The 24,346-nt window shown below is 43.9% G+C and overlaps 1 protein-coding gene across 1 annotated transcript in view; it reads left to right on the plus strand.

Moving 5' to 3' along the window:
- ADAM12 (ADAM metallopeptidase domain 12) overlaps positions 1–24,346 on the plus strand; it is a 407,749-nt gene that overhangs the window by 328,893 nt on the left and 54,510 nt on the right. Inside the window, exon 12 of the mRNA XM_053312884.1 lies at positions 19,939–20,116. Coding sequence (XP_053168859.1) covers positions 19,939–20,116 — 178 coding nt within the window. The remainder of the gene's footprint in view (positions 1–19,938; positions 20,117–24,346) is intronic.

The raw sequence follows: 24,346 nt of genomic DNA on the forward strand, positions 1-24,346 counted from the left end.
GTTTGGTGGGGGAATGCTGAAAGTTCTGACCTCTTCCCACCCTGAGCCCTGCTCCTGTCTGCATAGGGCTCAGAGTAGTTAATGAAAAATCCAAAAGCTTGTTTTCAGTGCTAGAACCTAGGAACCTGTAAAAGTTTGTGGTTTTTTTAAGGTGGGGGGGGGGACTACCTCTGAAATATATCTGCAGAGCAAGATATCTTTCCGTCAACACTTACTAACCATAACCAGCTTAGGAGTTAGTCTCTGAGACACATAGCTCCTAAATAGTCTTAGCCACAGAACCTCCTATTTTCAGAAGCAGTGAAATGAAAATACACATATGCCAGGCAAAATTCAAATCTGACATGGTTTGTGATACTTTCAGTATTAATATGATTACCTAGTCAAGAACTGTCGAGTGAATTTAGTTCTAGATGAATGATATGTTTATTTAGCTACCTGGACCTATGTATTAGTTCCAGCTAGCTATTCTAGCTAGTTAGAATATGTACATTTAGCTAGTGAATGCCTTCCCTTAAGGTATGAGGGTATAAATGCTTCAAAAGGGGACAGAGTAGAACCAGGTAAAGAGCAGACAGAAGGATGTGCTAGTTGGGCAAAGGGATCAAATGGCCATAAGAAAGATAGCACACACCAGGTAAGGGATTCAGCGTAAAGGTGCGTATATGCCAATGCCAGAAGCCTCCAAGCCAAGATGGGCAAGCTGGAGTGCTGGGTTGCTAATGAAAACATAGATATAGTGGGCATAATGGAAACAGTGGAACAGTGAGAACCAGTGGGACACTGGATATAAACTCTACAGAAAGGACAGGGAAGAGCAAACTGGGGTGGATGAGCACGCTTTGTTAAAGATGGGATAAAATCTAACAAGCTCAAAAACCTAGGAAGACTGCAGTCCTCCACAGAAACCCTGTGGGTAAGAATACAAGACCTGAAAGGAAATGTCCTACTGGGGATGTACTATTGCCCTCCAGATCAAAACACTGACAGTGACTGGGAATTGCAGAAGAAAATCAGGGCGCATCAAAGAGAGACAGAGCTGTAATAATGGGTGACTTCAATTACCCACACATACAGTAGACTGGGAAAATTCACATTCAAGTAATGATGAAGAGGCCAAATTTCTAGTTACACTGAATGACTGTACCCTAGAGCAGTTAGTCATGGAACCAACCAGAGGGATGGCAACTTTGAACTTAATCCTGAGTGGAACACAGACCTGGTGCAAGATGTCAGTGTTGTGGATCCTTTAGGGAACAGTAACTATAGTGTAATCAAATTTAGCATACATGTAAACTGAGAATCGCCAAGGAAGTCTAACACAGACACTTTGAATTTCAGAAGCGGAAGCTTCTCTAAAATGAGGAGTTCGGTTAAAAGAAAACTGAAAGGGAAAATCAAGAGAGTCTTCAAGACTTCACTCCAGAATGCACTGAATTTATTTAAAATCACAATAATAGAAGCCCAGTTAGAATGCAGACCAAAAAGGAGGAAATGTACCACCAAGTCCAGGAGTGTCCAGCATGACTAACAAGTAAAGTCAAGGAAGCTATAAAGGGGAAGAAGAATTCTTCAGAAATTGGAAGGCCTGCCCAAATGAAGAGAACAGAAAAGAACACAAACTCTGGCAAAAGAAATGCAAGGTGGCAATAAGGGAGACAAAAAGAGAGCCTGAGGAATATTTAGCTAAAAGAATCAAGGGAAATAACAAAAACTTCTTTAAATATATCAGAAGCAGGAAACCTTCCATGGAGATGGTTGGTTAATTAGATAACGAGGCACTGAAAGGGATTATTAAGGAGGATATAGAAATTGCAGAGAAGCTAAATGAGGTCTTTGCATCTGTCTTCACGGCAGAGGATACTGAGCATATACCTATGCCTGAACCAAGCTTTTCAGGGACAGAGTCTAAACAACTGAGTCAGATAGAGGTGATGAGAGATTATGTTTTAAACTGTCTGGAAAAATTAACAAATCACGAGGGACAGATGGCATCTACCCGAGAGCCCTTAAATAACTCAAATGTGAAATTGCCGACCTCTTTACAAAAATATGTAAAATCCTGGAGAGACCCCCAAGCCTGAGAGGCTGCTTGCAGCCTCCCAGTTGGGGATCTACTCAAATGAGGTTAATGGAGCACTCATTCTGTTAACCTTATTTAAGGTGAGGGGGAGTTAGGCCGGCTAGCCATCGTGGGAGCACCAGGCTTGCCTGTGAGCCTGGTGGTTCGCACGATCTCTGGAAATAGGGCTAAGTTCCCTTAGCCCACTTTGCAGTGATAGTGGGAATAGCCTCAAGATGTGGCAGCTGTGAAGAAGGCCAGTTCCATGCTTGAAGGAGATTGAAAATTAAACTGCTAATATCATAATGCCTTTGTACAAATCTATGGTGCGGCCACATTTGGAGTACTGTGTACGGTTCTGGTCACCATACTTCAAAAAGGACATTATAGAACTGAAGAAAGTTCAGAAGAGGGCAACCAAGATGACCAGGGGCCTAGAACAAGGCTACAACACTTTTTAGCTACAAACAAAACATTTTGGCTACAACAAAGCTTTTGAGTTTAGAAAAAAGATGAATGAGGGCTGACATGATAGAAGTCTATAAAATTATGCATGGTGTGTAGAGAGATAAACTTTTCTCCTTCTCTCCCAACACAAAACCAGGCGTCATCCCATGAAACTGACTGCCAAGAAATTTACGACCAAAAAAAGGAAATACCTTTTTACACCACACATAATTAACTTATGGAATTCTCTGCCATGAGCTGCTGTGACAGGCACCACTCTGGATGGCTTTAAGAGGAGTTTAGATAAATTCATGGAGGACCGGTCTATTAATGGCTACTAGTCAGAGGGCTATAGGCCACCTCTAGCCTCAGAGGCAAGATGCCTCTAAATACCAGTTGCAGGGGAGCAACAACCGGAGAGAGGGCATGCCCTCAGCTCTTGCCTGTGGACTTCCCAGAGGCATCTGGTGGGCCACTGTGTGAAACAGAATGCTGGACTTGATGGGCCTTGGGCCTGATCCAGCAGGGATGTTCTTATGACCAATTATGAGCTATGTTGACCAAACGTATCTTATTGCTTAGGTCCATCTAGCTAAATAGCTCACTCATTCACACTACATGGGCTGCTTGAGTAAAATCCCGCCTACCCAAGCAACCTGTGTCTTCTGGGAGATGGAGCGGTGTCCCAAACCAGTAGCTGCAGCCCTGGGTAGCCCAGATCCACTACCCTGGCAAAAAGTGAAGTAGGGCAGAAAATGAATCCATCCTACCTCATTTTTTGGTTGTGTGCAGTGCTGGGGAGTGGTGACCATAAAGCTATGACTGCAGCACAACCAGGGAGAGGAGCCTTGCTGCATTGCAGTAGACTGCCTCCCTGCTGCCTACACACAGGGGCGTATCTAGGGTAGGGCAGGCAGGGCATGTGCCCCGGGTGCCACTTGAAGGGGGGTGCCATTTTTTTAAATGAAAAAAAAATTAATGGCCACCAAAAACAAAATGGCCACCATGCATGCTCAAATGGCCCCTGCAAGACCCTAGTATCTGGGAAAAGTCAAATTCTTCATTTATTTCTAAAACTTATGTAATAGTGATGCTACAATGCAGAGTAGAGAATTAGGCACTTCTGTTTAGTTTTCCAAGTACACCTCCACATAGTATTTGGGTATTTCATGAGCCCCAGCATACTGAAATTTGTAGTTTTCCAGCATTTTTTGGTCTGGCTACGTCCACTGCTAAATAGTTTTTGAAATATTAAAAGATTAACGAGCTTGACTTGTATTTTTCAGCTGATATTATGGTAAAGTTATCTAAAAGATGGGTGTCAGATGTTTGGACAGGGGGTACAATTTCAGTGCTTGCCCTAGGTGCTATTTTTCCTAGATACGCCTCTGCCCACACAGAGCATTGTGGAATGTGGGAGGACTTCCTCCTCCCAATCTCACGTTGGGCAACCACTGCCATGCCAGCCATATGGGTGTGTGAGTGACGATGCCCTGAAGGGGCAACAATTGTGTGGGGGTAGCCCCAGCCCCACCCAAATTAATTATATGAACGACCTTTCAATGTAGTATATGTGCTTTGCATACAAACATTCCTGGACTCAGTCCCTAACATCTCTGGGAACTGGTGCTGAGAAAGGTGGCAATGTGTTGGTTCTCATGATCCTTTCACCACTAAAAGTTAAGAGAAGGAGGTGCGTGCACTCCCATGAATCTTGACTTGAGTGATAACAGGGCGGATCTCAAATTGGTGTGGTGCCGAACCAACATTTAATCATTATTGTCAATCTTAGATCTGATTTAGGATGGTTAAGTGTTGGCCAGGCACTGCACCAAGCCAAGATCCATTCTGTTTTTACATGGCACATGTTCACTCCAGCCAAGATTCCTGGGAGCACACACAGCTGCCCCTCTTGACCTTCGATGCAAAACAGATCATGAGAACCTTCCCAATGTCTCTCCATGATTTCAGACCGACATCTTTCTCAGCACCTGTTTCCCAGAGATGTCTTTAACTGGGAATGCCAAGGACTGAGCCCAGGACCTTCTGCATGCTGAGTGAGCTATTTGTTTGTTTATCATGTTTTTATACTGCCTTATATGTAAATCTCTAGGCAGTGTACAAATCCCAACAGTAAAAATCACAGGTTAAAATACATAACACATGATAAAAACAATATAATACAAATTATTAAAATTCTAATTAAAAGCTTGCAAGAACAAGAAAGTCTTGAGGGTCTTCCTGAAAACAAACAGAGAAGGAGATGCTCTTATTTCAGCAGGGAGCATATGCCAAAGCCCTGGGGCAGCCACAGAGAAAGCCTGGTCCTGAGTCACCACCAGACATTCTGGTGACAACCATAACCATACCTCCCCAGAAGACCATAAAAGGCGGAAGGGTTGATGGCAAAGGAGACACTCTGTTAAATAGCCTGGTCCCAAGCCATTAAGGGCTTTATAGGTAATAACCAGCACTTTGTATTTCACCCGGAACCATCGGCAACCAATGCAGTTCTTACAAAACCAGTGTAATATGGTTCTTTTGTGTTGTCCCAGAGACCAATCTGGCTGCCACATTCTGTACCAATTGTAGTTTCTGGACTATGTACAATGGCAGCCCCACATAGAGCGCATTACAGTAGTCAAGTCTGGAGGTTGCCAGTGTATGTACCACTGTTTTTAAGGTCATTCACCTCTAGAAATCTGTCTATCTTTATTTATTTGTTTGTTTGTTTGTTTATTTGTTTGACTGCCCTTCCAAAAATGGCTCATGGCAGTTTCTAGATGTCCTTTCTATCTATATCCTATATAATAAAATGGTTGGGTACCTGCGTCCGTGTCTTTTTCGGGTGTTCTGCGCATGCATGGTGCGCGCGTGCGCAGAACACAGCGAGAGAGACACGGAGCGGGCGCCAGGCACCATGTTGGGCGGGTGGAGGAGAAGCGAAGCGGTGGGCCGAGGACAAGTGGCCGCCACCGGGCAGGCGGGCCAAGGACAAGCGGCCAACGCTGACGCTGGACGGCCAGGTGAAGCTAGGAGGCGGCGGGGGAAGCCGGGCGAGGTGGCAGCGGCCCCGGGTGGCGCCGGCCCCGGCCGGGAGGAGGTGGTGGGGGAGGGCGGAGAAGGCGGCGGGCCCGGGGGAAGCCGGAGCCTGGGGGAAGCAGGCCTGGGGGAAGCCGGAGGAGGCGGCGGGCTGGCGCCCAACATCAGGCTCCGCAGTGGCGGCGGGGAGACCGGGCCCGATGGCGGCGGCGGATGCACTCGGCCCCGCCGGAAAGCGGGGGGAGAGAAAGTTAGCTCGCCCCAAAGGTCTACTAGCGCCCGTTAATTTAACAGGCTGAAAGTTACTATATATATAATTCTCCTGGGTGTGCCTTTCGAACGTGCGTCCCGGCAGCCCAGCTGATTCGCTGGGCTGCGGGGGTGCCTGATTGGCTAAGGCGCACCCAGGAGAATTGCCTGGCTGGGCAGATGCGAGGCGGCGGCGGGCCTGGCCTGGCCCGGCCGCGGATGCGAGGCGGCAGCTGGCGGGCCCGGCCAGGCCGCTGGCGGCGGCGGCCGCACTCGGCCCTGCCGGAGATGGGGGGTGGAGAGAGAGAGAGGTAGCCGGCCCCAAAGAGCGAACAGATGCTCTGTGCGGGGTCGGCTTGTATTAAAATATTACTCAAAGCACCTTGCAGCATTTAAAACAGAGATAAAACATAACCTAAAAAACATAGATTATGTAAAATAGAGGCTCAATTTAAATAACCAGATCTTTTAAAAGCCTACTAGAACAGAATTGTTTTGGGAGGCTGTCTAAAGGCGGGCAAGAACCAGAACTACCTCTCTCAGATGGCTATTCCACATTCTAGGCTTGTACCACCCACCAGGCGTGTAGCTATAATTGAGCAGATGGGATCAAAGAACCCAGGCCCCCAGCTCCTGAGGGACCCCAGCTCCACCCCTCCCTATTTTCTTCATTATCTCCCTCTCTCCAAGGGGCCACTGGGGAGAGGGGTGAACACAGGCCCCATCTCCCCTTGCTACACCCCACCACTCACCACACCTCTGTCAGCAGCAGGACACGGAGACGGGCCTCAGATGTAGAGTAAAGCTATGGACCCTCCATTTGGCTATGACCATGTCTAATGTAAATGATGGTCATTCCATTAGGCTTTGTAGCTTGTAATAGCTTAATCTTGTAAATTTCAATTTTTGCAGTGCCCATTTCTAAATTTAATAGATACAGGTTTTGATGCATGCTCCATTTTTACAGTCAACCTATCCTGATAATACCATGTTGGACAGAAATCTCATGAAGATGTCTAGCCATCCTTCCTTGTTAGCAGCAGCCATGTCAGCCTCCACTGTGTCAATCTGTGTTCACTTTTCATCAGTTTCACCTCTGGCATCTTCTCCTATTATATTATAGTATTGAAAGGCCCTGCCATGTCGGTGGGAAGGAATGGGGGAAAGCAGCTTTGTATCTGCATCTTCAAATACGAGCTATTTCCTAAATTCATTTTAAGAGTCATGAAAATCCATCATCAGGGTTTGCAGGCTTGGCATTTCCTCTTTTAATTCCTGCCAGAAAACAGCCCGCTAACTAAGCCAGTTGTGGGGAATCAGAGTAGGAAACTAAATGTATTTTTAACAGCAGTGCCAGCCATTTATCTTTATTCACTTATCACTTGTAGTGGATGTTATGTTTTGTGCAGCCAATTTAAGCACAAACGAATCTAGTTGGGCTTCTTATCTACAATTTCCTCTAACACTGGCAATAACTAAAAAGTATGCAACGGCTTCTGCTCAGTTTTTCCTGAATCCAAAGCTTCAGTGACCTGTGTTTGTCATCTCCCCCCACCCCCATCTCCTGCTTTCCTTTTTCCTTAAGTCAGCATTGGATTAGCAAACAGTAAATTGTTAAACACAGACCCTCAGCTGTCCAGCTAATTGTTATTAATGAGGTAGCATTCTAAAAGGAAACAGAACAGAATAGGAGCCAGAGGCAAATGTGAACTGATTGTAGCAACTCTCCTCCTTGACTGCCTGGTTTCCAACAGGAAAAGTAGTTGAGTGCAATTCCCACAGAGCTTCTGCATAGCAGATAACTCCTGAATACAGTTAGAAATACTGTCAAGGTTGATAAATTGGTTTAGTATAGCTTCACCTCTGGAATATAGGAATGGAACTCACAATAGACCTCTCAGCAAGAAAGAACTTTTCCGACTACATTTGTCAAAGTAAAAGTAACTCCTAATAATGTTTTGCTTGGCAGTTTTGTGACTGAAAATATTAAGCCGTGACAGTGTGTCCTGCACAAAACTGTTAAATGTTGTTGCTTCCTCCTGGAAGTATTTTTCAGAATCATCCATCCACTTGTTCCATTGAGACTTTCCAATTAGAGCCTTGCATTTGGCATTGTAAATCTGCCCTTTTGAATATTTCTTATAGTGACGTTCACAGTTTCACTTATAACAAGATGGGGAGAGCCTCTGATGTGTAAAGTAAAAGGTAAAGTGTGTCATCAAGTTGGTTTTGACTCCTAGCGCACACAGAGCCCTGTGGTTTTCTTTGGTAGAATACAGGAGGGGTTTACTATTGCCTCCTCTCATGCAGTAGGAGATGATGCCTTTCAGCATCTTCCTATATCGCTGCTGCCCGATATAGTACCAGCGGGGATTCAAACCGGCAACCTTCTGCTTGTTAGTCAAGCATTTCCCCACTGCGATGTATAGGCCAGAGCAATCTTTTCTGGGAACATGAAATGAATTTTCTTTGTAAGATTTATCCAACCATTGTGGTATTTTCACATCTAGATGGGTTCATAATTTGCCTAAAGTAGCCTGAGTGTGGAATTTTAAAATATTTGCATGTGAGAAGGTCTCCCTCCCTCTTTCTCTCTTAATTCTGAAATTTCATTGTAACATGGCAAGCTATTAATATGTTACAGCCATTCAATTAGCTGTGCAGCTGACATGTTCACAGCGATTTGGACTGGTAAGGAATGACACTGTAAAGAACATGCCAATGGCTATAGAAGGAATCCTGGCTTGTTTTCAAACCATTGACCATGAACTGTTCAAGGAAAAGCTTTGATATCATGTGGAACTGCATGGCCCAGTTCTGCGTTCCACTTTTTTGATGCTCCAGGGATTGAAACAATAAACAAAGCAGAATTTAGACTCAGAGGATAAGTACGGAGCTATCATTCATTGTTTGTCTTTTGAAGCACACTTCATATGCTAATTATTCTGTCTCTTATAAACAGATGCTCAACTGAATGTAATTATTCAGATATGACAAATAACATGCAGAAAATCCCCACAGTAGCTACCATAAATGTTAATGTCACAGAAGTCATTTTGTGTAATGGAGAAGGAAATTCTAAATTCTGAAAAATGTTCATGGATTTGAAATCCCATGGGCGTTTTTCACACAGGGCTTTTAGCTCCCATCTCCTCCAGAATGGAGGATGTGCGTTCCCGTATCGGCCAGATTTACCCCGAAGACCCTGAGAGCTATCAGGGAGCTCTTCACACACAATTTGAGTTTTTCAGTGCACGTTAGAGTGTAGCTTGATCTATGTCCAGAGTAGAAGAATCCACTTTTGGGGGGCAACTATGAACTCACAGCAGTAAACTCGCAGTAAAGCCTGCTCTGTGAAAAATGCCATGGGGGTCAGGAGCTGTTTAGGTGTGCTATTTGGAGCAGGGAAATCATAGATGTGGGAGGAATTAAACACCCTTCCCTTGCAGGGTAGGAGACTGAGAAAAGATATGCAGCAGCAACTTTGCTGCTGCATATCTGTTATCAGTCTCCTACCCTGCCAGCACCTTTTAAAGGGAGGGGGTGTAGAGATGCTAGGCTAGAGCTACAAACAGTCTGTTTGCATATAGCCCATACTTTGATCTTGACAAAACTGTCTTAGATTTAATGTTTTTGAAGGATCCATTCCATAACATTAGCCCTAGATCCTTTTCAAACTGTACTATTGTTAGCATGATATTATTGTTATTAGTATTATTAAAAATAAATGTTGATTAAGGGAGAAGCTTTAGCTTAGCCAAACTGTCAGGCCTGAGAAAGGCCTGTCCTTTTGCCCTTTTAATGTTTCTGACAGTCATTTCCTAGCTCAAAATGTGGGAGTGCTGGTAGATAGAACTGCTCAGGAAGTATTATGCCTTACAGCATAGAGGGTGTAAGGGGAGTTCCCACATGGACAGAGGGAGAAAAAACCTGCAGACACCCCTAAAAAATTTAACGTAGTGGAACAAGACAAATTGGGAGAAACCAGATTTCAAAACACCTGAGAGACCAATGAAATGGGATAAAAGTGATTGAGCTCTTTCATATGACCTTGTTCCCCAGCTTCCCTCCGATCTGCCACCATTTCTGGCAGTGAGCAGGGGGAAGGAGCAGCCGTGCTGAGCACAGGGGGGGAAGGCTTAAGGGAAGCCGTGCTGAGCACAGGGGGGGAAGGCTTAAGGGAAGACCGGAGCTCATCTGTCTCCCCTGGCAGATGAGCAGCCGCCCTCCTCAACTCTGCCGCATCACATGCCCACACAAGCAGTGGTATAGTGGAGGGAGACGCTGTGAGCAGGACTTCCTCCCTCCCGCATCCCAGGGTTCCCTGGGGCATGAGCATAGTAGCTACTCTCGTTAGAGCAGCCGCAGTGCTCAGCACGGCTGCTCCTTCCCCCTGCTCACTGCCAGAAATGGTGGCAGATCGGAGGGAAGCCGTTTAACTCAACAGCGATTGCCCAGATGATCATCAGCCAAGGTTAAGCGGACCACAAGTTCACTTAATCTCAACTAAACCCTGGGTTAATAAGTGTTCAGGGGCAGCTGGGCTGCCCTAGCCTGGGTTAGGCTGTGCTTGTGAATAGCTTTACTGTGTTAGATTGTACACAGTCTCCAGTTCTTCACTGGATGTTTGGGCACCTTCAGACGACTGAATAAGCGATTGCACTGTTTCTGTTACATCCTATCCTTGATTTATGGTGTGATCTTAAATAAGCTGTTTGTGGAGAACAGTGAGATCTCGTCATTTTCATGGAAGTTAACAGAGTAGATGGCCCGGAAGGTTCCTCTCTTCTGAACCAAAGTGTCTCTGCTGAGATTGTGGGCAAGTCCAGAGAGAAATGAGACATAATTTAAATAAAATTTTTATTTAGATAAATTCTTACACTGTTCTATCACCATATTTTTAAAACAAGCTGCTTTTGATTTGCACAGATTCTGTTCAAATCTGAGTTACAGTTGGAGGCAAATATATCCTAGGCTTTATATATTTCCAAAAATTTCGAAGTTCCTAATAGACTGAGACATAACAAGAGAGAAATGTGCCATTTCCCTCACAAATTCTGCTGCTTTGTTTTGAAGAACTACAGGTAAAAGTCTTGAAATATTTTCTGGTTACTTAAGCAATAAACCCTTTAATCTCACTGTTGTTTGCATTTTAACTACAGCATAGGACTATATATATTTACTCCAAAGCAAGTGCAAACTTACTTCAGTAGACAAAATACTTAGGTTAATTTGGGACTGGTGTGTCTGGTGCGGCTCAGGAGTTCATAGCAGCCATGACAACTATGGGCCTATCCCAATTAGTTTCTGAACCAACTCACGTTGCCAGCCATGCACTCAATTTGGTCTTTTGTTCAGATCAGGGGGGTGTTCCATGGGTGGGGGATCTAGTGGTTTCCCCATTGTTATGGATGGACCACTTCCTGGTTAAGGTTAGTCTCACAGCTGCAATCCACCCCTGCAGGGGTGGTGGACCTATTAGGATGGTCCATCCAAAAAGGCTGCTGGATCCAGTGGGATTTCAAAAGCCCTTGGAGGATTTTGACGTTGGTGCGGCCGGTGATTCTATCGATGCCCTGGTGGGAACCTGGAACAGGGAACTCAACAGGGCAGTAGACATGATTGCTCCTAAGAGTCCCTTCCTACCTGCTGCAAAAATGGCCCCTTGTTACACTGAGCTGCAGGGGCTGAAGCAGTTGTGTAGGCGACTAGAGCGCAAGTGGAGGAGAACTCGGTTAGAATCTGACAGGATACAGCATGTCACCCATTTGAAGAGTTATGCGGTCGGGGTGCGTGTGGCAAAAAAGAGCTTTTGGTCTGCGCGCATTGCAGCTGCAGGTTAACGCTCAGCGGAGCTATCCTGGGTTGTGAGGAGTTTGATTTCTGTTCTTTCTACTTCAAATCAGTCCCTGGGGTTGTTCTGCTATGACGCCTTTAATGGGTTTTTTGCAAACAAGATCTCCTGTATTCGGGCTGACTTGGACTCCACTGTTTTTGCAGGGTCTATGGAGGAGGTATCCAGCAATCCCTCTTGCAGTATTAGATTGGATCAGTTTCAATCTGTGACTCCTGAGGATGTGGACAAGCTGCTTGGGGCGGTGAGGCCTACCACCTGTTCTCTGGATCCTTGCCCGACTTGGCTGCTTCTATCTAGCAGGGAGATTGTTGGAGATGGCCTAGTTAATATCATAAACACATCACTGAGGGAGGGTAGGGTGCCCCCCTTGAAGGAGGGATTGATTAGACCACTCCTAAAGAAGTCTTCTCTGGATCCCTTAGTGATGGACAGTTACAGGCCAATCTCCAATCTCCCTTGGTTGGGCAAGGTGATTGAGAAGGTGGTGGCCAACCAGCTCCAGGCTGTCTTGGAGGAAACTGATTTCCTAGATCCATTTCAAACTGGCTTTAGGGCTGGCTATGGGGTTGAGACAGCCTCGGTCGGCCTGATGGATGACCTTTACCGGGGAATCGACAGAGGGAGTGTGACTCTGCTGGTTCTTCTGGATCTCTCGGCAGCGTTCGATACCATCAACCATGGTATCCTTCTGGATCGCCTGCGGGAGTTAGGGATAGGGGGCACTGCTTTGCAGAGGTTCCGCTCCTATCTTTCGGGTAGATTCCAGATGGTGGAGCTTGGTGACAGTTACTCCTCAGAACGGGAGCTGTTATATGGAGTCCCCCAGGGCTCCATTCTGTCACCAATGCTTTTTAATATCTACATGAAACCGCTGGGTGAGGTCATCAGGAGATTTGGTGCTGGGTGTTATCAGTAGGCTGATGACACCCAAATCTACTTCTCCTTTTCATCTTCAGGAAATGACACTCATTCTCTAAATACCTGCCTACAGGCAGTAATGGGCTGGATGAGGGAGAACAAATTGAAGCTGAATCCAAGCAAGATGGAGGTGCTCATTGTGGGGGCTCAGCATCTGAAGGATGAATTAGATCTCCCTGTGCTGGATTGGATTATACTCCCCCGGAAGGAGCAGGTGCGCAGATTGGGAGTACTCCTGGACCCAGGCCTCACCCTGGTTTCTCAGGTGGAGGCCATGGCCAGGAGTGCTTTCTATCAGCTTCGGCTGATTCAACAGCTGCATCCATTCCTCGGAGAGGATGACCTCAAAACAGTGGTGCATCAGCTGGTAACCTCCCGGCTTGACTACTGCAATGTGCTCTACGTGGGGCTGCCTTTGTACGTAGTCCAGAAATTTCAGTCAGTTCAGAATGCGGCAGCCAGATTGGTCTCTGGAGCAACCCGGAGAGACCATATTATGCCTGTTTTGAAACAGCTACACTGGCTGCCGATATGTTTCCGGGCAAAATACAAAGTGCTGGTTATTACCTTTAATGCCCTGAACAGCTTAGGTCCGAGTTATCTAAGAGAGCGCCTTCTTCTACATGATCCCCACCGCACGTTAAGGTCATCTGAGCAGGTCCGTCTCCAGTTGCCACCTTCTCTGTAGCTGTTCCTGGGCTATGGAATGCACTCCCGGCAGAAATTCGTAATTTGAGATCATTGTTGTCCTTCAAGAAAGCCCTTAAAACCTACCTATTTGGCCTGGCCTTCCAGAGTTTTAAATGATTAACTGTTTTAAACTGTTTTAAACTGTTGCCCTGATTTTCAGGGCTTTTAGCTGTTTTATTGGTTTTATTGTGTTTTAATAGTTTGATTTTAATTGTTAATTTTTTAAATTTGTTTTTATCATGTTTTGAACCGCCCTGAGCCATTTTGGAAGGGCAGTATATAAATCTAATAAATAAATAAATAAATAAATAAATAAATAAATAAATAATTTCCTCAGATCATAAAAGCATTTCCTGGGTGACTGCTCTCTGGGAAAATGTACACAACTCTATGAAGCCCAAGGAATCAATACTCTTCGATTCCCTTCGATACTCTTTCGGAAGCGATACTCTTCGATTCTGAAAGTATCCTAGCTATCCAGGAAACTGAGTACTTGCCTATTAAATGTTGTGTAAATGTTACTATGGCACAGAATAGCATGCAAGAGAGCCTGAGTATGAACTGCAGAGCAAAGAATTATTATTACATTAAGGCAATGTTCTAACATTCCATAATAAAAAAGGGAACATGACACCAGGCTGCAGTAGTCATAATAACTTATCAAGGTTTTCAGGCTGGGGAATCTGAAAAGTTTTGTGAGAACAAATGGAGCATAGAAATAATTAATCTGCTTCGAGACATTTCCATTGTTGGAAATACTTTCTTCGGAAAAAGGATAGCCCATGAGTGTTGAAGGGGAGTTGGTTGCTAAAGGAGTGGGGGTGAAGAGAATTATACATGAATGAGGAGAAAAGATGTTTGAGAAGAAAAGATAAATGGAGAAGCCACAGGATGAGCATGGAAATTAATGAGTGTTCCTTGTAGTAGCTGCCATTTGGCTCCATTACTAGCACAATCAGCAATGTCCATTGTCTTTAATACAAACAGTTGGGCACTCAGGGTGTCCATACATTACAGGCAAGTAGGGGGAAATGAACACTTGAGACACTCACATTTCTGCTGCCCTAAGGTGCTCGTGAATCTCCACCTGGGTCAGAAGTACAAGTCTTTCACATAATGCAAAAGAAGTAGTGAAAGGTGGTACACATAACTCATTTCTGTTTTCACCGCTTCGCTGCAACATTGCAGTTGTACTTTTTGTTGTACTTTGTTGTCTCAATGCTCACTTCATACTCATACAGTTGGCATAACCTATCTTGGTCTAATATTGATTTCTGTCAACCTGTAGTGACCAGTTCTGTAGTTCAGAAAGGTCCTCTTGAATTAAATGTATTCATAGCTCATATGTATGTGTGTATGTATGTATGTATGTATGTATGTATGTATGTACATATGTATGAATGACATGTATATCTTGCCCTTCCTCTAAGGATCCCAGGACTGCATACATGGTTCTTTTCTTCTCCCCCATGGTTTCCCCCTTCCCACATTTATCTTCACATCAACCCTATCAGGCAGAAGGAGAGCAACTAACCTAAGGTCATCCAGTGGGCATTTAAATCTGGGCCTCCTCATGTTTGATCTAACCACTGCACCACATAAATTGTGTCTTGCTGATAAATGTGTTGATAGCTTGATTTACTGATGACCGAAGCAATTTGCAATTTGAGGAAGCTGTACTTGGAACAGCTCATGTTATAAAAATTCATTTCCATTTGTTTATTTTAGTGCAAAATAGATCAGCAAGGGGCCAAATGACAGCCAAAAACAGGCTGCCAAGATGCGCTGCTGAGCTTCTGTGCACTTGTGCAGGCTGCTATTTTTGCAGATGGCTGCCAGAAATCAGGTGGAGCAGCACCATCTCTTTGCATGGGGAGCATGGCTCTGGCTGACTTTGTCAAAACTGGTTGCCAGTTTCAAATCGTCCAATAGTAATACCAGTCCCAATATCCATATTTGAATGTGTAATTGTCATGTATTTCCTCTCCCTACCCCTACTTTTCCTCCTCCTGGCTGGGAAACCATTAAATATTCCTTGAAAATTAGATTCCACATTCCTAGAACATATTTGGGGCCTTCCATTCTAGGGCCCTCCCAATATGGGAAATTGTAGATGAGTCAAAGTAGCATTGGTAGATACAAAATGTAGAGCTTGTCCTTTGAACTGCCCTTTTACTGGTCTGTTCTGGAAAAGTAAAATCCATTTATTTCCCATGCCTCATTTATTTTCCTTGTGCCTATTTAAATTATTATCTGAAAAGGCCCAAAGGAAAGGAGTTGGGTTAGGGTAAATAAAGGGATTTTGCTTTTCAACAACAGACCATTCCCAATGTCCATATGTCATCACATAATTATCCTGTATTTCCTCCCCCTACCTCCATTTCCTTCTCCTACCCAATGCCCAGAACAAGATCTATCTGTTGTAGTTAAACACCTTTATATATAGGATTTTTTCATCCTATATATAGGAATTTTCCCCCTTTTCTTCCTCTGCTTCCTGAGGACTTCACTGAGAATCCTGTTTTTCATGCAAAAGAGACAGTGATTGAATACTGTAAGGAATAAACTCATCAGCATCTCATAAATGATATTTAACTCTTCTCACAATGATTCTCCTTATTCAGGCAGCAGGGAGGCTAGGAAAAAAGATCTAAACCTAAAAGCAGATGTGTTTTGTAAATGTTACATGGGTAAAGTGTGAATTTTACATTTGGGGGCTGAAATCAGAGCCCATGTGTTTGCTGCTTCCTGTGCTTGCATCATCCCCTTCTCTGTACAGTGACACTTCTGCCATATCTTCCATATTTATTTCATTCAGCCTCATGAACTAGCTGCAAGCACCTGGATACTCTCTGTAAGGAAGAGTTCTTCAGTACCTGACCATACTTTTTAGCCTACTTTCCTTAAGGAAAATAAGCTTATGAAACCATCCAAACATTCAGTGTGTGTCCATGTGTGTCATGCCTCATCATCTTTGCAATGCCTAGACAAATATGAACCAAATTTGGTACAGTTGTAGAGACACATAGGGACACCTCAACGGCATAGTTTTTGATGATGTCATCTACCCCAATTCAGGATGGCACAGTTGTAGTGAATAACAGATAGGGACACCTCAGTAGTGTTGTTTGTAATGATGTCATCCACCCCAGTTCAAGATGGTGGACACGTGAACATTTGAGGTGCAAGTGGGCTAACTTGTGTACCACCTAATGGATTTAAACCAAATTTGCTAAAGCTGTAGGAACACATAGGGTGTAGTTTGTGATAATATCATCCACCCCAATTCAGCATATGAACATTTAAGGCTGAAGTGGGCTAACTTGCGAAGATAATAATTATCAATTAAGTTTATAGTGAAAGGAAAGTAGGCAGATTAGTTCTTACCAGAACAACCTGTTGTTTAAATGCTACCTTCTGCCTGAAGTCCAGGCCACCCGCAACTGCTTTGCCTGCTGCCCAAAATAGGTTTGCTTAAGGATCCTGAGTGAAAAAGATTCACCTTCTCAGTAGCAGAGGTGTATTGCCTCCTCTTTCATACATGGGTGATGATGTAAGACCATCCCTTTTCTCTTCAATGCAGACATGCAGAGCTTCTTTACTGGGTCATTTTCCTTCTGCTATATTGTTGTTGGAACATGTAAAAACATCAGAGTGCTTATATACTGTAAGAATCAAACAGTATATTTAATTTCATCAAAATGTTCCTCAAGCTGGAATGTTGGTGCATTTCAGATGCACTAGTTGAAATAGGGTTACTTTCCCCCCCTTTGTCAGATCCTTTCTGTTTCAGATTTCTCATGCTCATCTCCTGTTTATCTTGGGGTTATTTGTTTCAAGATAAAATGTTTTCAGTGACTATTTGTGCTTTCTTTGGTGAATGTGAATGTGGCACTGATGTCAGCTGAGGAAATCAGTGTCATAAACAGGAAAAGTCAGAAGTTGAATGGCCCTGTTCTTTCAAAATAGGAAGCAGCTTGACGTTCCTTTGGAGGTGGGGAGAAACTGCACTAGTTAACAGTGACATTCTGTGCCTACCAGCCACTAGTTGAAGCATCTGTTCAACTCTTAAAACATGAGTGGATCTTCATCCCCATGAATTGCTGAAAGCTTTAATTTCATGTTCTGATACAGTGGTTACCAATACTTTTTTTTTTTTTTTGGTTAGTTTCTTCATTTTGTTTGTGTTTCACATATCGTTCTGGCTAGTGAAACTCTAGCATATGCACATTTAGGGATCCTTATATGGTGTCAAATGTGACTTTTATCATCCCAAAGTAGGGCTGCCCTATAACCACTCTTGTTATCAGCACTGTAGCTCTATGCTAGCAGGATTTTGATCATGTGGTGGAATATGGTGGAATAGTATGAGCAGTTACAGCACAGCTTTAAAAAATCAGTTATATCTATTCAGCACATGGTTGATGCCATTTGCTTCTGTTCAGGCAAATGGCATTCAAAATGTAAATAGCAAAGTGCCCAGCAGGGGGAGCAGTCTCACAAAAACGAACAACCTGAAAAAATAACTTTTTTACGTCGGATATACGATGTTATGGCACTATATCACAGTGATTAAATCCAAAATAAGTCATTGGAAATATGAACGGCTCCCTGCTGTCAGTGTAGGGACTGCGGTGTCACAACTCAGGAAGTGTGGAAACACACTTCAGAGATCCATCGGGACCCCATTGCAGGTTCTAATCTGGAAAGTGTCCTGGAGTGAAGCTATCTTATTCTGTAAGGAAAGCCCAAAGCCTCTTACCTTTTCACTTCCCACACTGCTCTTGCTTTTCGCTTGATGTTCACATTGCATGCTCCTCGGAAAGTAGATAATTTGTCATAAATACTGGCTGACATACCACAAAAGGGTACATCAATCCAGTAGTGTTGTATATACACAAGTTGTGCAAATGGCATTAGACAAAAGTAAGCCCATTGGAAATAATGGATTTGCTCTTGTGTGATGCCATTTGCACAACTTGTGTACACATGTTACTGGGCTGATGTACCATTGTGCAGTATGTTAGTCACTGACATTATGCTTAAATATTAAAGTTATCGGAGATTTGTTTCTTAAGCAGTCATGATGATTGTCAGTGGACCAGAATGGTGCTGAATTCTGCAAGTGGCCTATGGAAACGCCCAACTTCTAAAACAAACAAACAAAAAATACACTACTGAAAACTGGATTACAGACTTGTACTATGGATAAGACTCTCTTATCTGCAAATAATCTTTGAAAGGCAGTTAGAAAAAGAGTGAATTAAAATCATGCTGTAAGGTAGCATTTTAATATCCAAATTGCAGTGTTACTTTAGAAATGTTCTAACTTCCATGGCCACTTAGATCTGCAGATAATTCTTTTCCTTTAACTAAAATAGTTCCATTACTTGGCAACTCTGGACACTGAATTCCTCTCAGCCTGCAATATAAGAAATAACTATTGATTCATTACACTTTCTAATTTAGCAGCATGGGGCTTCTATTTACTATCTTATTTGCCTGTTTAAGATTGCATCCTGTTCTTAATAATATATGATTGATGGAAGGCATTTAGGGAACAAAGCCCAGTCATTATCGAGCTGGCTTCCTACACAGCCGGAGAGTAGAATTGTTGCCTGAATGCAGAGAGGAAGTAAATAGGTTCCAGAGTCTAGGGAAATAAGACAGTTTACCTTTTATTTGCCAGATGGTTGTGATCCAGAGCAAATGTAATCACAAGGAATGTCCCAACAGAGCTGGAGTGTTCACTTTGGCATCCTCTGTAGTGTCTGTGGCATGTCCTTGCTAACATCTAGATACAGCTGGCATTGAACTGCATGGAGCTCAGAGTTTTGACCTTGCTCACAATTAAACAAGTGGGAAGTTTCCAATGGGAATACAAAGAATACTTGCAGAAACAAAGAGATAAAGGGTTACAGGGCAGTTTAACAGAAGTGATGTGTACTGAAATACTTGTGATGTTTTTTCAAATATATATGCATATAAGCTGGTAACCTCCAGGTTGGGCTACTGTAATGTATTTTATGTAGAAGTGGTGGCTGCTGTGGGTGCCACCAGTGGCGGGGGGGGGGGGGAGCAGGAGGCACCTTTAAGGGTAAATTAGTAGCTGCTTACCACCCATACCTCTGCACCTGAAAGCTCTTCCCAGCAGTGGTGTGCTTCCCAGCATCTGCTGCAGCCAAGGATTGACTTCACCTCTCACCTGTCTTCCGCACATGTGTGAAGGCCATTTACTGGCCATGCAAATGGCCTCCACCAGATGAGTGGCAGAGCTGATCCTCTGCCGCTGTGGGTACTGGGCAGCTCGGCACTGCCAGGAAGAACTTTCAGTTGTAGCGGTATGGGAGGTAAGCAGCTACTAAAGTTTGGGAATGGAAATCCATTTATCTGGCTATCTTGCTATTGCTATGGATTTCAACAATCACTGTTATCAATATAGTAAGTGTTGGTTGGGAAGGATTAAAATTAACAGTTGTATCAGTGCCTACACCTATTTCTGATATCATGAAACTTGGTTGCCCCACTTTCTAGCTGCATATGATATGATGATGCTCTTGAATATGTTAGGGATAGTTTGATATGTCTTCTCTCCCTTGAATCCAAACCTCTGACTATGTGATAACAGCAATATCTTGTTTCTGTTTTGCATTCCCACCTCATTCTCCACCAGCTACCCATTTCCTATGATGTTCAGCAGCTGCAGCAAGAAAGATCTGGAAAACAGCTTGGAAAAAGGAGTGGGGATGTGTCTATTCAACCTGCCGGAAGTTAGAGAATCATTTGGTGGCCCAAAGTGTGGGAACGGTTATGTAGAAGATGGAGAAGAGTGTGATTGTGGAGAGCCTGAGGTAGGACTGTTTCATTGCTTAAAAAAAACTAGATCATGTATTCTAAACTTTGGGTCCCTAAATATTATTGGACTTCAACTCCCATAATCCCCAACCAAAGGCACCTGGGGTTGGGGATTATGGGAGTTGAAGTCCAAGAACCTCTGGGGACACAATGTTGAGAATGCCTGAGCTAGACTGAAAGGTCCTGCAATTTAGAATATTAAGCTATATTGCTGTACAAGTTCTACTATTCCTGGATCTTAGTTCCGGATGGCAGCCACAAAGCTCAAAGTTGATATAAATTAAAAATAGTCCTACTGTGCCTTCTTAAAGTCTGTAGGCTGCTAGTCTGGAGCATGTCCTTAGGGAGGGAATTTCTCAAAACTGAGGTCACAACCAAGATCATGCTGTGCCCTTCTACTGATTTAACTTCACAAGCAGAGGAGACTCACTTACATTTTAGAGAATGGGTGGTCCTATGTGTAAAACTGTGCTCCCTCAGAGATGCGGTAAAGGTAAAGTGCACTGTCAAGTCAATTTCGACTCCTGTCATCCACAGAGCCCTGTGGTTTTCTTTGGTAGAATACAGGAGGGGTTTTACCATTGCCTCCTCCCACGCAGTATGAGATGATGCCTTTCAGCATCTTCCTATATCGCTGCTGCCTGATATAGTACCAGCGGGGATTTGAACCAGCAACCTTCTGCCTGTTAGTCAAGCATTTCTCTGCTGCGCCACTTAAGGTTACTTATAGAGATGCTTTACCCAGACTGTATACTGGCAGCCAGAGGTGGTTCATAGACTGAAGCAAGATGCAGTGCCCTCTCCCCACCCTTGCCAGGCCTATCCCCTAGGTGAGTTTGCCCCATCTCGCTGGCCCAAGCTGGTTGGTCCTACTCCCACCTGATCACCCCACCCCCTCGGACACAGCTCAGTTCTGATCACTGCTTCTCTTTTTCTTGCTGGCTTCACCTTACGTATTGTGCTTTGTTCTGCAGCGAGCTGTACCAGACAGCAGCTTTGCCACCAGGTTTGTCTCTCATCACCATGCTGTGCCATTGCTACAGTGCTCTCTCCTCCAGCATCACACAGTGGACCAGTTTGGTGCTGGAAGTGGGTGGGGAGAGGGGGGGCACACTGGAAGAGCAGTGCAGCAGTGGTGGTGAGAGACAGACTGGCCAGTGAAGATGGATGCACTCTCTCTTCTACAGCATGCAGCAGCACTGGCCAAATGCCTGAGTGCTTTGCTCAGTGTGAGACCAGCAAAGGAAGGAGAGGCAGCAAGTAGCACTGGGCCCAGGGCAGTGAGTCAGGGATCCTCACTCACTGCCCCAAGGCACATTCATTGCTTGAGGTCATCGCCTCATGTGGGCTCATGGGGAGATCATCCCAGTGGTATACTTGGGAAGAAGAGGTCCTGATGTCAGTACCCCTTGTGACTTTCTATGGCAGGCCAAGGCTAGCCTCTTTTAAAAAATTAACTATTCCTATGAATTCATTCCGTTTAAGGCAGATTTGCTATCTGAAACTATCTGATAAGATACCCTTTTCTTCATTTAGCCCTCAGCTTCCATCACTGATATCAGCCTCCCCGCCCCCAAATAATCAATTTAAATCTGCCAATGGATGATAGATTTGTCTCTTCAGATAAACATAGTACTGCATGAAAAATAAACTGAAGGACACTGAAATAGTAAGGACAGGGGCATATCTAGGGGTAGGGCAGGCAGGGCACGTGCCCCGGGCACCACTTGAAAGGGGGGGCGCAATTTTGTAAAACTAATTTTTTTTAAAAAAATGGCTGCCAAAAACAAAATGGCCACCGTGCATGCTCAAATAGTCTCTGTGAGGCTCTAGGTCATGCCAGGCTTTGCAGAGGCCATTTGAGCATGCGCGGTGGCCATTTTGTTTTCAGTAGCCTTTAAAAAAAAAAAAGATTATTTTTAAAAACGGCCACGGCACATGCTCAAATGGTCCCTGCGAGGCCCTAGAGGCCAGCGGGGTGAGGGGGAATCTTTGCAACCCCCCCAGCCTTTAGGAAGCCCCCGAAAGGGGCTACGGGTAAAAATAATAATAAAAATATAATATAAGACACTGTACACATATTCAGATTGGCACTATGTACAGAGAATCAGGGCTTGTGAATACTGAGCTGACGCTTAAGAGCTAGGATTGTATTCATTTGCTCTTACTTTGCTTCTTGTGATAAGTGAGTTAAATGTGATGTCTTGCTAATATGGCTATTAATGGTGAATTTGTCTTTGAATCAGTGTGAAACCCTTAATATTAAGGCCCACTGGGAGTTTCTTGCTCTCTTTCTCTCATTTTAACTGTCTTTCTGAAAGACTAGAATATATTCCAAGCAGTGACAGTTTACTCTGCATATCCTTTAATTATTTACAGAGTATCTGGGAAAAGTCAAATTCTCGATTTATTTTAAAAACTTATGTAATGGTGATGCTACAATGCATAGTAGAGAATTAGACAGGCACTTCTGTTTAGTTTTCCACGTACATCTCCACATAGTATTTGGGTATTTCATGAGCCCCCACATACTGAAATTTGTAGTTTTCCAGCATTTTTAGGTCTGGCTAAGTCCACTGCTAAATAGTTTTTGAAATATTAAAAGATTAACGATCTCAACTTGAATTTTTCAGCTGATATTATGGTAAAGTTATCTGAAAGATGGGTGTCAGATGCTTGGACAGGGGGCGCAATTTCAGTGTTTGCCCTAGGCGCTATTTTCCCTAGATACGCCTCTGAGTAAGGAATTACTCTAGTTTTTCCATACAGTTTATTGAATTGATCCAAGCCATAAAGATTTCCTGACAGCTCATTCATTCTTCTGGGTAGCAGGATTGGAGAAGGAGGCTTATCTGCTTGATACAGTCAATAGAGTGTTTGTAGCTTGCAGATTCTTTGTAACCTAGTTATTGTTCTCATTTTCACCCTTGAATGTTACTGATACTTTGAAAAGTAAAAACCACTTAATATTGCCACGAAGCTGTTTGAACTATAGCTTTTTTCTTTGTTTTGTTAAATGCCTTGGAAAATTGTGGCTCAGGTGCGATTGATTTCAGTCCCAATCTCCTACTGTAATCTGTGTGGTACCAGCAAATCCATTACATTAGTTAATGTTACATTAGCTAAGTAATTTAGACCAGTACTGGCACATCAATACCACTCTAATCCTTGAAGGCATCAAGTTGTTCTCTGTGTAACTCTATGTGAGGCTTGCATTTAAAAGCCATTTTTATTAGCTGTTGGGATAAAACGGTGTTATTCAAAAAATCTAGCAAGTCTTTTGAGTCAACTTTGCATTTTAAAGTTGCTACTGATTCTGAGATATTAAAATCACTTTAAAAAGAAAAGAAAAGGGGTAAGGGCTGTTACCTTCATGCTGGGCTTGTAAGCTTTCCAGACATCTGGCTGGCACTGCTACAGCCAGAATGTTGGACTGGATTTAGCAGGGCTCTTCTTCTCATCACTAGTTTCATTTTTTTTGGCCTCTACACATGAACTGTTTCATGCAGACATGTAGTTGGATGCAATATTCAGGTTCATGGGCATCTCCTATATTATGTTGCTCATATCTTTTTGTTTGTTTTGGATCTCTACTTGCCTGGATCTCCATCGGATGAGTCTGTTCCTATGTGTTTGAAGATATGCTGATTGTATCCTTGTTTATTTCTCTCCATGCACATGGAGAATACATCTTACACTTGTTTCTTGTGGAAATGATCAACAGCATATTGTCAAAGTTCTGACTGGTGTAAGCCCTCCCGGGTTCTTAATCTAAAGAAAGGCCGCATTTGCATGTAATGCGATCCGGAGTTGCATGGGGCAGGGGTTTCTCTACCATTACATCTGAATGCTTGCAACTCTGGTTCAGCTTGTCCAGTGACACAAGGTTTGCTTGGCAGACTGCAATTTGAACCCTCAGCTTGTAGTGAGTTTCACTGCTCGTAGTCATTTTTCCTGCTGTTACTGGAGGGTTCCATTTTTCCGCCATTGCTGGAGGCTGCATTTGGTAAGACTGGAGTTGAGGGAGAAAACTCCTTCGTCTCTCTGTGTGTGATTGGCTGTGCAGGCTGCATTTCAAGCAAGAAGGAAGCCCTCACAGCCAGTTCCCCCTACTCTTTGCAGTCTCTCTGATTGCAAAGAGGCTACTCTGTGTTCTGTCCAAATGTGGACAGGAAAGTGGGGGGGGGGAGCGGAACTGCATTGCATGTGAATGTGGCCAGAGATTT

The sequence above is a fragment of the Hemicordylus capensis genome, chromosome 3 (genome assembly GCF_027244095.1).
Source record: "Hemicordylus capensis ecotype Gifberg chromosome 3, rHemCap1.1.pri, whole genome shotgun sequence".
Classification (NCBI taxonomy): domain Eukaryota; kingdom Metazoa; phylum Chordata; class Lepidosauria; order Squamata; family Cordylidae; genus Hemicordylus; species Hemicordylus capensis.